The sequence below is a fragment of the Podarcis bocagei genome, assembly GCF_964188305.1.
Source record: "Podarcis bocagei genome assembly, chromosome: 1".
Taxonomy (NCBI): Eukaryota; Metazoa; Chordata; class Lepidosauria; order Squamata; family Lacertidae; genus Podarcis; species Podarcis bocagei.
The window spans coordinates 133224563-133238359 of NC_138125.1; the positions used below are offsets into that span (position 1 = coordinate 133224563).

The 13797-nt window shown below is 43.8% G+C and overlaps 1 protein-coding gene across 1 annotated transcript in view; it reads left to right on the forward strand.

Annotated features, from left to right (window-relative positions):
• The window catches only part of PARD3B (par-3 family cell polarity regulator beta), a 622948-nt gene that overhangs the window by 405903 nt on the left and 203248 nt on the right, over positions 1 to 13797 (forward strand). Inside the window, exon 19 of the mRNA XM_081200610.1 lies at positions 1611 to 1721. Coding sequence (XP_081056736.1) covers positions 1611 to 1721 — 111 coding nt within the window. The remainder of the gene's footprint in view (positions 1 to 1610; positions 1722 to 13797) is intronic.

The following is a 13797-nucleotide window of genomic DNA, read 5'->3' on the forward strand; positions in this document are numbered from 1 at the left end:
TGAATACACAAATGTGACTGGTATTGACTTAGGCATTGGTATCAAAACAATATCTGGCTCCTGTCCCACCCTGTAGGAACCCTGTAAGGGTGAACAACCAGCAGGGGAATCTCTGTCAGTGTATATTGACTGGTGCTCACCCCTGGGGTTCCTGGGGGTCCTGGCATGGCCCTAGCCCCTCTCCAGGCTTCAGACGAGATCCAGACCCCCGGATTCCTTTAACGGAATACCCTATTCATTGGAGGGGCAGGTGATGGCCGCACCTCCCCTCCCCACATCCCCCTAAACCAATGCCTAACTGCCAAACCTTACAAAGTTGTGACAATTGCGAAGAGGCAGGCAAAAACCAAGAGGTAGGCACAGCCAATCTGCCACATTGGGAAAAATTCCTACCCGGCCCCCGTTCCAAAACAGGCGACCAACCAAAGTCCAAAGCAAGGCCAAACACGACCTAATTAACGGGCGGGTGGGCGGGTGTTCGGCAGCACGAAGCAAAAGGAGGTCCCTACGTCGCACTGCCTAATAGTTGTTCATTGAGGTCCCCCAGGGCCACCCCAATAACTCACACTTCACACATCAATTTTTGTTTAAGGTTTCAGGCATGAATTTGGCCACAACTTTATTTAAATACACACACATGAATGGTTGCTTAGGCACTGGTTACGGCTATCTGTCCTTGCCCAGGGACAGAACTGACTTCCGGATTCCAGCGGAAGCCAGTCAGGGAGAACCATATTGGGGAGAAATGAAGCTGGACATCAGTCCCTCATCTCTCACCCTCATGCCCCCTGGGGCTTGGACGGCCCAAGTCCGATGCCAGGGACTAGGACGAAAGGGATGGCAAGCCCCTGGATTCCTTTAACAGAATTCCCTTTCAGCACCACCATTGGAGGGGTTGGCACTTACTCTTCCTCCAACCAATTTTAACCAATGCCTAACCGCCAACCTTACAAGTTGTGACGAGTTGCTACGCAGTAGGCAAAAACCAAATGGCACCAGCCAATCAGCCAAATGGACAAAATTCCTACCAGGCCCCTGCCCCAAGGCAGACGACCCCATGACAGGCATAGCAAGGGCAGAGGACAACGAACCCCCCCCCCCTTTTCAGGGAGGGTGGGCGGGTGATCCGGTGCACGCAGCCCAAGAGAAGGCTCCAGGCTGCGAGCCCTGTATTTAAGACCTCTGACCCCTCCCATACTTTAGCAACATAAGATTCTCCCCAGCAACACTCCTTGCCCAATCACAGCATGTGGCCAATTTGCCCAACAACAGTGGGGTGGCCTTTTTGGCCCCCACCGCAACACGTGCTCTCTATTATGGAGAACATGCTATACCCCCAACCCCCAACCTTTGCCACGATGCCAGTTGCCTAAAAGCCAGTGGCATAACTGTGGCACCACCGGCTTGGAGCGGGGCAAGCCCCACCCACAAGCCAGCTGGGGAGGGGTTTCAGGGGCCGAGCACAACATGGACCCTCTGTTAGGAGGATCCAACTTGTAGCAGAAGCAGAAGCACATTATACTGTACTTGTTTAAATCATGTGGGTTTGGGTTTATGCCCACTTTCCCTCCTGTTTCTAAGCCTACTTTAATCTCACCTCTCCTGATTAGGTTTGGCAAGAAAAAAGAAGAGAAAGGTGCCAAAGGTGATCAGAAGGGAAACTCCAAGCATGGCACCCTGAGAGAAGAGGACCTGGAAAAGATGAAGGAGGAGAGGGAGAGGTGAGTCTGAGCGACAGGTATATTTTGTCCTGTGTTCACTGAAGATGGCCAAGAAGCCAGAGCAGATACAGCTTCCATAGCACCCCAGTCATCCTGCAACCAGTGTGTCAGTCATTCCTCTCTTCCATGTTGTTTAGCTCTCCTCAGTCTTTTGCCAGACTCTTGAGCCACAGCAAGCCTCACTTTGTTTCGCTACACACTGGTTTTGTTTGATTGTTTTTTATAATATTTTTACTGAGTTTCCATTTTATAATATTTAAACACATCACCATTATCCAGCTAACTTTTCCTCTTACGAGCTTTGACTCCCCTTCCTCCCGCCTCTTGGTTTTCAGAGTTAAACTTGATGTCATAGCATTTATGCATTCTCCAACTTACGTTTCACTCATTCAAAACGTCACAATTTTTGAATAAATATAGAAAGGTAAGAACAATTATCATTGTAAGTCTTCTCACAACCCTGCTAGTGTTGTTAATTGCTCACAATGGTCCTTCAAAAATGGTATAAATTTCCTCCAGTCTTTTGGAATACTTGATCGTGCTGGTTGTTTCCGTGTCAGCTTCAACATTTCCACAAAGTCCATCATCTTCATCTGCCACTCTCCTTTCGTTGGTATTTCTTGTTGTTTCCTATTATTATTATTATTATTATTATTATTATTATTATTATTATTATTATTATATTTATTTATTTATACCCTGCTCTAGGCTAAAAGGATTCTTTCTGCAGTTGTTGCATACATAAATAATTTTTTTTTCTCCCTTTGGTATCTCTTCCCCCACTGTACACAATGAAAATGCTTCCGGTTCTTTTTAACAAAAGTGTTTTTTATACATTTTCTTTAACTCATTATGTATCATTTCCCAGTAAGCTTTCACCTCTTTACATGTCCACCACACACTACACCAGGCTTCCTCAACCTCGGCCCTCCAGATGTTTTGAGACTACAATTCCCATCATCCTTGACCACTGGTTCTGTTAGCTAGGGATCATGGGAGTTGTAGTCCCAAAACAGCTGGAGGGACGAGGTTGAGGAAGCCTGCACTACACACTGCCTTTGTTTCCTTGCATCCATTATTAGCACATTTCACGGTACGAGTGACAAAGCCAGTGCTTGATGCCTAACATCCCTGGAAAAGGGGAAGACTTCTCACTCTCAGGTCCCCTGTTCATTTCTGTCAACCCACATCGTGAACCATCACTGTGCAGCCATCTCTAGGTTGGACACTCTGGCATTTCAACCCAAAGTGGGCAGCGGGGGAGTAATTTGGAGATGGTTGGGAAGCACGCTGAGTAGTGGTACCTCTATGTTCCCTTCCCCCAGAACAGCCAGAAACAAACTGGTTAAGGGTTCTGTACAGAAACAGCATGGCCAAAGTTGATGGTTTCAGGCAAATACCTGCTTGCAGGTCAATCATTCTGGACAGATTATTTTGGCTCTCAAACAGCACGAATTGGCTAGGTTCTTCATTGAGATTCTTCCTTGACTGCAGCTGGAATTTACCTTCCTTAACTCTGGCCCTAACCAGACAGTCATGTCTGAACCCTGTGTGCATTGAATATCCTCTTTGCAAATCACTAGAGCAGGCATAGGCAAACTCGATGCTCCAGATGTTTTGAGACTACAATTCCCATCATCCCTGGCCACTAGTTCTGTTAGCTAGGGATCATGGGAGTTGTAGTCCCAAAACATCTGGAGGACCGAGTTTGCTTATGTGCCTGCACTAGAGTCTGTTCCTGCCACAGGTGTACCTAGGATTTCCTTGAACCTGCCAAAAGTGAGTAACCCTTTGCACTGGCCTGCTTAGCTTCTGTCTCTGAAAGATAATTAATGGGTGAAGATAAGGGGTGGGTTTGTGGATTTAATTAGAGACCCCCACCCCCATCTCTTTCCTTCATAATTCAAGCTGTATCTGTTTCTGCACTGAAAGGGGTGGTGGGGGGGAGGGAAACAGATCCCAAGTACAGGTAAATACTTAAAACTTCCTCAGGTCTTCCTCGTCACACAATTGCATTCATGCAAGCAGGTGGAATGACCCTGCCTCCTTTGTCGCATCACTTTTTATGTGTTGTGAAGGTAACATTTGCAGCAGGGAGCCAGCTGTAAACATTTAGGCTCCATGTGTGATTTCGAGCCCTGATCTTGCAGGGATCAAGAAAAGGTAAGTTTGTGGTGCATGGCTTACGGACATCATTTGGCTTGGCAGGTCACAACTTGTGACCAGAAGGCTAATGGTTATTGTTTGTTTGTTTGTTTGTTTGGGGCATTTATAAACTGCCAACTCATAAGAAAAACAATGACAATCCTTTAAATGTCATAAAATACAAGACCACATCACCCAGCAATGAACAAAATTAATTCTGTTAATTAGTTCTGGTTGCTCAGTGCAGCAAATTGTTTCATTATAGTTTGTTTATAACATGATTTTCTACATAAAAATATGATCAAAGCTTTCTAGAATGATGAAATCTTCTAACAATATCTGACAATCACAAAATCAGCAGCCATGCCAAACAAACTGAAAAGCGAAACACTACCTCCCCCCAGTTTCTGTTATGGCACAACTGACAGTCTGTCTAGTAGAAATGGAACTTTATCCTGAAAATACATAAGTGGTTTTTACAAATTAATTAGTATTTGGCCAAGGTTTGCACCGGTGGTACTGAAATTTCTGTAACATATGCCTAGTACTGCTAGCCTGGGTTCTCCTTTATTTTCAACTTCTAACTCCCCGTTTGGATGCTGGCAATTTGAGAGGTATGTGTCCTTCATTTACAGGAGCCAATGTCTTTTATTAGGATCCTGGCAAGCTAAGAAGTATGCGTCCCATCTGTTAAAGGGCCAGTGTCATTTGCAAAATCGTTGGCAGACTTGAAGGAATGATCCCGTCTGTTTCTAGGGCTAATGTTCCAATTGGACGTGGAATAATTGTTGTTAACATTTCTTTTAGTGATAAATTCTCCTCTGAAATAGAATGTATTCCCTGGAGTGACAGTTAATTGGTAAGAACCTATTAAAAACAGTCAGTTCAATGCCTTTATAATTCTGGTTTATCTTCTCTAATAATTATTCACCTTTCTGACCTGGAAATGTTTGAGACTGAAATGGAGAACAGCAGGTGTGCTTAGAAGCTGATGAACCTAGATGATATTTTTAACTCACATATTTGATTCTTATCCCACAATTAACGAGAGCTGAAATATCACCTTTTTTCCACTGGGCAATTTCATATCCTTTTAATTCTGTTGTGAGGGAGGGGGGGTGCTTATCCAGTGAATTCCCAAAGGATGACTTGAGATAAGCAGGCTATTTCTGTTTTCTCTGCCATATCTACATAACCTCACTCTCAAGCTCACATTGCTTGGAGTAGTGGTAGCTAGCAACTGCGTCACAAGTCCATTGCAGCGTGTAGGAATGCTTCGTACTAGCAGATGCATGCAGTTCCACAGTTTTCCCCCGTCTAATTTGATGAGCCAAGCTACTTGAGAAATAACTGTCTTCAAACCCATGGTGTCTGCGACCACCTATACTACTGGTTGGGCAATCAGTGATTATTTTATGCTGATTGTATTTTTGGATGAATGGATGGATGGATGGATAAGATGAGTGATAGCTTGTTTGCATGGGACGCGGGTGGCGCTGTGGGTTAAACCACAGAGCCTAGGACTTGCCGATCAGAAGGTCGGCGGTTTGAATCCCCGCGACGGGGTGAGCTCCCGTTGCTTGGTCCCTGCTCCTGCCAACCTAGCAGTTTGAAAGCACGTCAAACTGCAAGTAGATAAATAGGTACCGCTCTGGCGGGAAGGTAAACGGCATTTCCGTGCACTGCTCTGGTTCGCCAGAAGCAGTTTAGTCATGCTGGCCACATGACCCGGAAGCTGTACGCCGGCTTCCTTGGCCGATAAAGCGAGATGAGCACCGCAACCCCAGAGTCGGTCACGACTGGACCTAATGGTCAGGGGTCCCTTTACCCTTTACCTAGCTTGTTTGCAGATACAAATCGCCTGTGTGATGCTTCAGTCATCAAATGACGAACACGCATGTACAGTGTGAACTTGTCCCTAGGGAGGACAAGTCTGAAGTAACTCAGGAGCCTAGTTTGGGCTGGCAAAAATAATTTATTGCTCAGCCCTTGGAAAGGTAGCAGATGATATTAACAACAAGAAAAAGGGAAAGCTTCCTTCCTTCCTTGTGACATATTACTGGGAGGGGTGGAATTGCAGGAGAGTTTGAAAGATAAGCTCCAAGTTATCCAGTTGAGTGGAACTTTAGTGCTTTATGTTGTTATTGACTGCTCACCTAATGATAGCTTACATAGACAGTAAAGATGAGTTTTATAACCCTGTCCCCAGATTCACTAATCCCATAATGTATAATGTAATTCAGGCCTAAGGTTTTAATGCACATATTGGCAACGGCGACTGCACAGCGAGTCGGTGCCATAGATCTTGCTGCCACTATGACTTCACTAGCTGCATACTTTGTCCTGCCTTCCAAATGGACGAAAGCTTCAGGAAAGATTTACTAGAATGTAGACTCTGCACATTCCTTACTAGGAGAGAAATTAATTTATCGTAAAACGTAACAATTGACGGGCCCGGAGCTGAAAGGAGTATTGTATGTGGTGTGCGAAAGCCACAGGTGCAAACAACTTGGCCTTGTAGGAGATTTTAATTGCTCTCCTAATTCGGTGTCACTGGTAAAAGTTTGTTAGCCTCCTACTGCTCACTTTCCATGCCTGGCAGATTTTGTTGGTGTTGGTGGTGAAAGGAAACAGGGAGAGAATTAGTCCAAGGCCAAGCACTCTGGCCTAACTCTGCTGCTTTTCAGAAGAAAGATTCTGATACACCGCCTTCCTTCCACCCAATACTGAGGCCCCCATTAACCAAGGACTGGTGGAATAGGCCAATGTAGGATTTTGTTTTGTTTTTGCGGGTGTCACAGGTTTACATATTCCAGTGGTTTTGGCTTGCTGTGGCTCATGCACAGTTTCACATGTGGTGCACATCGAATGCAAAAAAAACCCTGGGTTCCTACAATCCTGCTAGGTAAAAACTGCATTTTCGATGGAAAGTGCAAGTGCTGTCCACTCTGGGGAGAGAAGCCTCAAAGAAGCAGCTGCTCTTTCGATGGTAGGAGCCAAGCCAAGCCAGTCAGATAAGAATTAGCCAGTCTAGCCAGCCATTGAGACTGGAGAGATAAAGATTGCCTTGGTCTAACGCAGGCTTCCTCAACCTCGGCCCTCCAGATGTTTTGAGACTACAATTCCCATCACCCCGACCACTGGTCCTGCTAACTAGGGATCATGGGAGTTGTAGGCATCTGGAGGGCCGAGGTTGAGGAAGCCTGGTCTAATGCGTAACACCAGACAAATGTAAAAATACCCAACATGCTCTCTTCTTCTCCCGCCAAGTCACTCGGTTGTGTTGAGAGATGTCTGCAGAGAGAATGGGGCCAACCTGTCTGATCAGCCTGACCTCATTCCTGGCTTGGTTGTCAAGAAAAAAGAGTGAAAACATCTCAGAGAAGTCAGAGGGAAAGCTTGCTGTCACACGAAGCAATTCCTTCTGTGAAGCAAATGTCTCCAACGCACAAAGTGGAGAGGATTACGCTGAAAGCGGCCATCTTGGTTCTGACTGGGCCCAACTGATGGGAACAGTTCTGTGATAAACATTTCCAGAAAATCTTCTGTTGTCACAAAGGCTGATGGGTGAGCTCTTCAAAAGAATTTTACTTAAGGAAGCACAATGCCCTCTGTAAGTGTAGATTGGCTAGAATGGCTGTCAAGTGTCTTTTCAACAGTAAATGGGATGTTCTGACACCTGGCAGGGATGATCGCAGCCATTTAGCCCAATCAGCCAAGAATGTGCAGATGCCAAGTCTTACTGCTGAAAAAAAATCCACATAAGTCTTAGAAAAGGCCTATGGTAAATTGCTTTTTAAATTGTTTAAATACCTGACCACCACTTATGTGTGTATTATTTAGATTTTCTTATTCACATTTCTACTGCATGGGCGCCATGTTTTCCTATTCCTTCCTGTTTTTAAGTGTCTTCGGAGCTGTGACTGGACCTGGCTTTCTTTTCAGCCAAAGCTCAAATGTGCAGATTTCTTCCCCTCCTCACCACCAGCACTGACTGCTTGTGCGTTGGAGGTTCCTGTGGAGATGCTGGCACAGAGAGTGTAGTCCACATTGTAAACATAGCTAAGCTGCACCCCTTTGAAGCTTCTGGTAAATGTTCAGTGCCTTTCATGCCTGGAAGAAGCTGCTCATCTATGAGTGGCGATAGCCAGACAAAACCAGTCAGATGAAAACAGGCTAGCCATTTAGACAGGAGGAATTGAGGTGGTGCTGTGGGTTAAACCACAGATCCTCGGGCTTGCCAATCAGAAGGTCGGCGGTTCAAATCCCTGCGACAGGGTGAGCTCCCGTTGCTTGGTCCCTGCTCCTGCCAACCTAGCAGTTCAAAAGCACGTCAAAGTGCAAGTAGATAATTAGATACCGCTCTGGCGGGAAGGTAAACGGCGTTTCCGTGCGCTGCTCTGGTTTCGCCAGAAACGGCTTAGTCATGTTGGCCACATGACCCAGAAAAACTGTCTGCAGACAAACATCGGCTCCCTCGGCCAGTAAAGCGAGATGAACGCCACAACCCCAGAGTCGACTGGACTTAATGGTCAGCGGTCCCTTTACCTAGCCATTTAGACACGAGAATATTCATTGGTCCAGCCAACAATGTGCTAAAGGTGTAGGTGAATGTCACCCTTGGCACATCAGTGAGGTGACTCAAAACTAAAGATCTGTTCTCCATAAGGAGGCCGCTGCTGTTCTTCATTTCCCAGGGATACAGTTTTGGCAGAGAGCAGATTACTAGTCCTTCGTAATCCGAGCTATTGTCTCATCAGAGGGAATCTGTTTTATGGTGCACATAAAGTCACTGTGTAGTTCCTGCTTTTCAAAATTTGGCTAGACCAGCTTCAAAGGCTTAAAGTCTACCCATAAAAGGAAAACATTACTTTCAGTGTATTTTCTTTTTAATTGAGATGATTCAGTCTTAAACCACTACAGATTAAACTTTCAATATGGGGAGAGGGAGGCTTCCTTTTCTGAAATGAAAAGTGTCTCCCTCACTCATACCTAGGAGGCTACTCATGTTGCTTTTTAATATCCTTGTCTTTGAATATCCATCTAAAGTAAACCAGATGTATTGAGTAGCTTGTACTTTGTGATAATTTGTCCTCTTCTTAAAAACTGAATTTAATATTAATATCTGCTGAAAGAGAGCTGTTTTCTTGATTATTTACCTCTTTCTCCTAAGTATCCCCACTGAGATTATTATTTTCAGGAGATCCGTACATATTTCTGCTGATAAATAAATAGAAATACACACACAAAAATGGGTGTATATATATGTAATAATTTATTGTATTTTTTCATAAAAGCTCATGATAGAATATAAATTGTAAATATAAAGGGCCATACATAGCCAATGCACTGCATCAGACGTTGCTCTCCTTGTCCTATCCCCTCCAGTCCCTGCCCCTTCCCCTGATCCCTCGAAATAAGCTCCAGAAGGTTGGGGGGATTCTCTGGAGCAAATGGGGGGGCTTACTGGGGAAGAGAGGGAACAAAAGTCCCATTGAGCCAATGGAACTCCACTGGCACAACCTTGCATACAGTTAAATCTTGATGCTGGTTCCTTTGTGATAGGTGCTTCTTTTCTTAATAAAAACACTTGTGCCTGTGGTTTTCTCACTGGAGAAAATAAGTGTATAAGCAGAAAAGTAAGAAGTTGAATGTACATCTGGCTCTTATTTTCAGCAGCCGGCAAGGACTGAATATTTAAGCAAGTGATTCTCAGACTTAGGATCTTGCAAATGACTTCAAGTTTGTGGTTTACTTCTAGGAAGCCTTCCAACACCGTAGAATTGTTCTCCCCTGTCTTACCGGCCCTGAGCCTTGCTCATGTTAATACTCTTTAAATCAATACATGTGTTCTGGAAAGTGCAATTTAAAATTGCAGCTCTGAGCATCCTGCACAAGCTACATTCATCCCACAGAAGAAGAAGAAAACATTTTTATTCATGTGTACGGGGAGAGAGAAAAACTCATTTACGCGGCACGGTAAGCTAAACTATGGCTTGCTGGGACCATGCAAGCATCTGGGCAAAGTTGCTTCACAGCCACTTTCATAGAATCCTAGAACTCAGTAAGGGCCATGAGGGTCATTTCATCCAACCATCTGCAATGCAGGAATCTTTCGCCCAACATTCTCCTGCCTAGTATTCTTCTTTTTACTCCTGTGCCAGTCTTGGCTACATTTCAGGGTTAGTGAAGAGAGAGCTTAACCATAAGCCTGGGTTCAGACATTGTTGTTGTTTAGTCATTTAGTCGTGTCTGACTCTTTGTGACCCCATGGACCAGAGCACGCCAGGCACTCCTGTCTTCCACTGCCTCCCACAGTTTGGTCAAACTCATGCTGGTAGCTTGCAGAACACTGTCCAACCATCTCGTCCTCTGTCGTCTCCTTCTCCTTGTGGCCTCAATCTTTCCCAACAACAGGGTCTTTTCCAGGGAGTCTTCTCTTCTCATGAGGTGGCCAAAGTATTGGAGCCTCAGCTTCACGATCTGTCCTTCCAGTGAGCACTCAGGGATGAATTCCTTAAGAATGGAGACGTTTGATCTTCTTGCAGTCCATGGGACTCTCAAGAGTCTCCTCCAGCACCATAATTCAAAAGCATCAATTCTTCAGCAATCAGCCTTCTTTATGGTCCAGCTCTCACTTCCATACATCACTACTGGGAAAACCAGAGCTTTAACTATACGGACCTTTGTTGGCAAGGTGATGTCTCTGCTTTTTTAAGATGCTGTCTAGGTTTGTCATTTCTTTTCTCCCAAGAAGCAGGCTTATTTTGATTTCGTGACTGCTGTCACCATCTGCCATGATCATGGAGCCCAAGAAGGTAAAATCTCTCACTGCCTCCATTTCTTCCCCTTCTGTTGGCCAGGAGGTGCTGGACCAGTGGGAATAAATAGGACCAGGGAGGAGCAAAGTGGATTTGAGTTCTTCTCTATGAGCCCGAACATCTACGTGGTCCCAGTAAGACACAGTTTGGATTATTGTGACCTTTGAACCAGGCCTGTATATTTGAAGGGATGCTGGAGACTTGAAAATCTATTTCTAACCTATGCAATGTTTCATCTTTTTTCTTTTCTTTTCCAAGTGATAGTGGATATAAACGTTAAGGTAGATTGTCCCTCAGGTTGTACCTGAAATGGATAGCAGAAATAGATTATTATTGTTGCTTCTAAAATAACATTATATAGTAATTGTATTGATAGATATAGAAAGATATTATACTAGAAAATCTTATTGGATTTCAAATAAAACATAGCTAATGTTATTATAACCACAATGCAATGTTAGAACGAGTGTATCTGTGTTGAATCTACTATACTTTTTGCATCTTATTTGGTAAGAGTTAATTCAACACAGCATTTCTGTTCATTGAATATTCCTGACTTAGCAGCACTGCTAGGTTCTGTGGTTTAGACAAAATAAAGTTTTGGATGAGATCCCAGTTTTAATAGTCCCAATTTATTATAACCATTGAACCCTGATCAGATCACAGATTGGATGAGGTCCCAGTTTTTTAAATGTCCCAATTTACTGCTGCCTCAGAACCCTGATAAGAATACATATTTGATTAAGGTTGGGTTTTTGATATATATATATTTTATAAAAATCAGTTAATTACTTTTAGATTCTTATTAGATCATAGCAGCATAGCTATGGTATGTCTAATTTATGGGGGGAAATATACTGGCTGGTGTTGTGCTAGACAAGGTCGTCATTCTATTTTATGGTGACTACATGAAGTTATCAGATTTCTGGTTTCCAAAGAAACAGCAAAAGCACAAGACAAAAGGATAGGATAGTCAGATCTTCTGCTGTTATACACACCAAAGCATGTAGCAGCAGTTTCACTTCTCCACTGGCTATTTAAGGAATATGGTTGACATACAGGCCGGTGTAAACAGTTTGGTATCTTTTCATCCATAGAGTGTGACGCAGCATTTAGAATAAAGTAGTAACTTTAGAATAAAGTTCTAACTAAAACAGACTTGGAACTTGACAGATGTGCTGCACTGCTCTTGACAAATTGTACTTTTGAGTAATTCAAAAACGGAAAACTTATGTGGACCAAAATGGAAAACTTATGTGTTTCTTCCAATTTTCCATCCTACAGTAGCAATATTCGCAGATGTTCCATTTTCACTGCTTCATTTGTGACTATACCACACTTTCTGATACGGCTTAATGTGCTATTGCTAAACGAGGAAATGCTTGCAGGAAGAGTTAAGACAGTTCTGCTTGCACCTGAATTGAATTCCAGCACATGTGTGTGCAACAGATCCCTTTTCTATTGATCTTCTACTTGTCAGACGTCTTCTTTTATCAAACTCTCCCTGGTCATAAATAACGATGATTTAAAGTAATTGTCAACCTTAAAAAATGGCTTTCCAAGTCTTGCAGAAGGCATCTCTTTCTCACTCGCTCTGTTGGTGCTCTCTTCCCCGGCCAAAAATGTTTTGTAGAATTGGGAGGGATATCACACTGTGTGTTTAACTGGTGATAAATCTTTTATACTGTTGCAGTGCAGAACAGTGTGCTTTCAACCTTCTGTTTTTGTACTCCTACTTCTCTAGCCTCACAGTGAATGTCTATTAGGTCAGTTCACCACAAATCAAGTTTCTCATACATCTTTGATGGGGATGGAAATAGAGGGTTTTCGTACCTGAATGCCCTTCTTTTCTGTTGTTGTTGGGGTTTTTTTTGTTTGTTTTGTGGCTTATAGACCACAGAGGTACCTTGGTGCCATATGATGATTTTTGGAACTGCATCAAACCATGGTTTTAGTGCCGCAGCCCAAAATTCAGCCTGTTGTAGCCACAACTGAATTCTCAGAATATGTGCCATACAACATGATTTCCCTCCTTCCTCCATATTTTCATTAACAAATGAAAGCTTTCACTATATATATATATATATATATATACACACACACACACACACACACACACACACACACACACCTCCATGATAACGATGAAAATTGAAACGATGTCTCTCCTCTGCAACCTGGAATTTATCTATATTTTCTGTACCACCCATTAACGAAAAGCTCTCCAAGCAGTTCAGAAATAGAAGTGTTCACCATGAAGTGTAAGAATGGAGCACAGAAACAAAACCTTCAATAGCTAAATACTTGCCTCTTTGTGTTCTATAGTTTTACATTGGTCAATAATTTTGTGATGATAAGCACTCAGAAGAAATATAAGCACTAGCATAGTTTAAGTTATTGAGCCAGGGCTGAAAGACTACATGCATTGTCAATTATTGCACAGTGTATAGAGAACAAAAGTCAAGTGCTTGTTGTAAGTTGGAGGTTGTCGGGATCAGGCAAGACCTGAGCTAAGTACATTGCCGTATGTGTACTAGCCTTCCTTGCGGTGAAACAGTTATGGTTTGAGGAGAGAAGGAGGGAGGGGGCGGGGTAGTACAGTTGAACCTCCATTTACATAACCCTCTGGTTATGTAAACTTTGGGATGCGTGCGCGGCAAACCCAGAAGTATTTTACTGGGTTTGGCCACATGCGCATGCACAGAAGCGATCCTCGGGTTGCGGAAACCTTGGGATCCAACCGGACCTCTGGAACGGATCTCATCCACAACCGGAGGTACTACTGTAATTCCTTCCTAGGCAGTAGCATGGCTGCCTCTCACACCATTGTTAAAAACAAAACAAAATAACCATTTTTGGTCTTATGGTAAAGGTAAAGGGACCCCTGACCATTAGGTCCATTCGTGGCCGACTCTCGGGTTGCGGCGCTCATCTCGCTTTATTGGCTGAGGGAGCCGGCATACAGCTTCCGGGTCATGTGGCCAGCATGACTAAGCCGCTTCTGGCGAACCAGAGCAGCGCACGGAAATGCCGTTTACCTTCCCGCCGGAGTGGTACCTATTTATCTACTTGCACTTTGACGTGCTTTCAAACTGCTAGGTTGGCAGGAG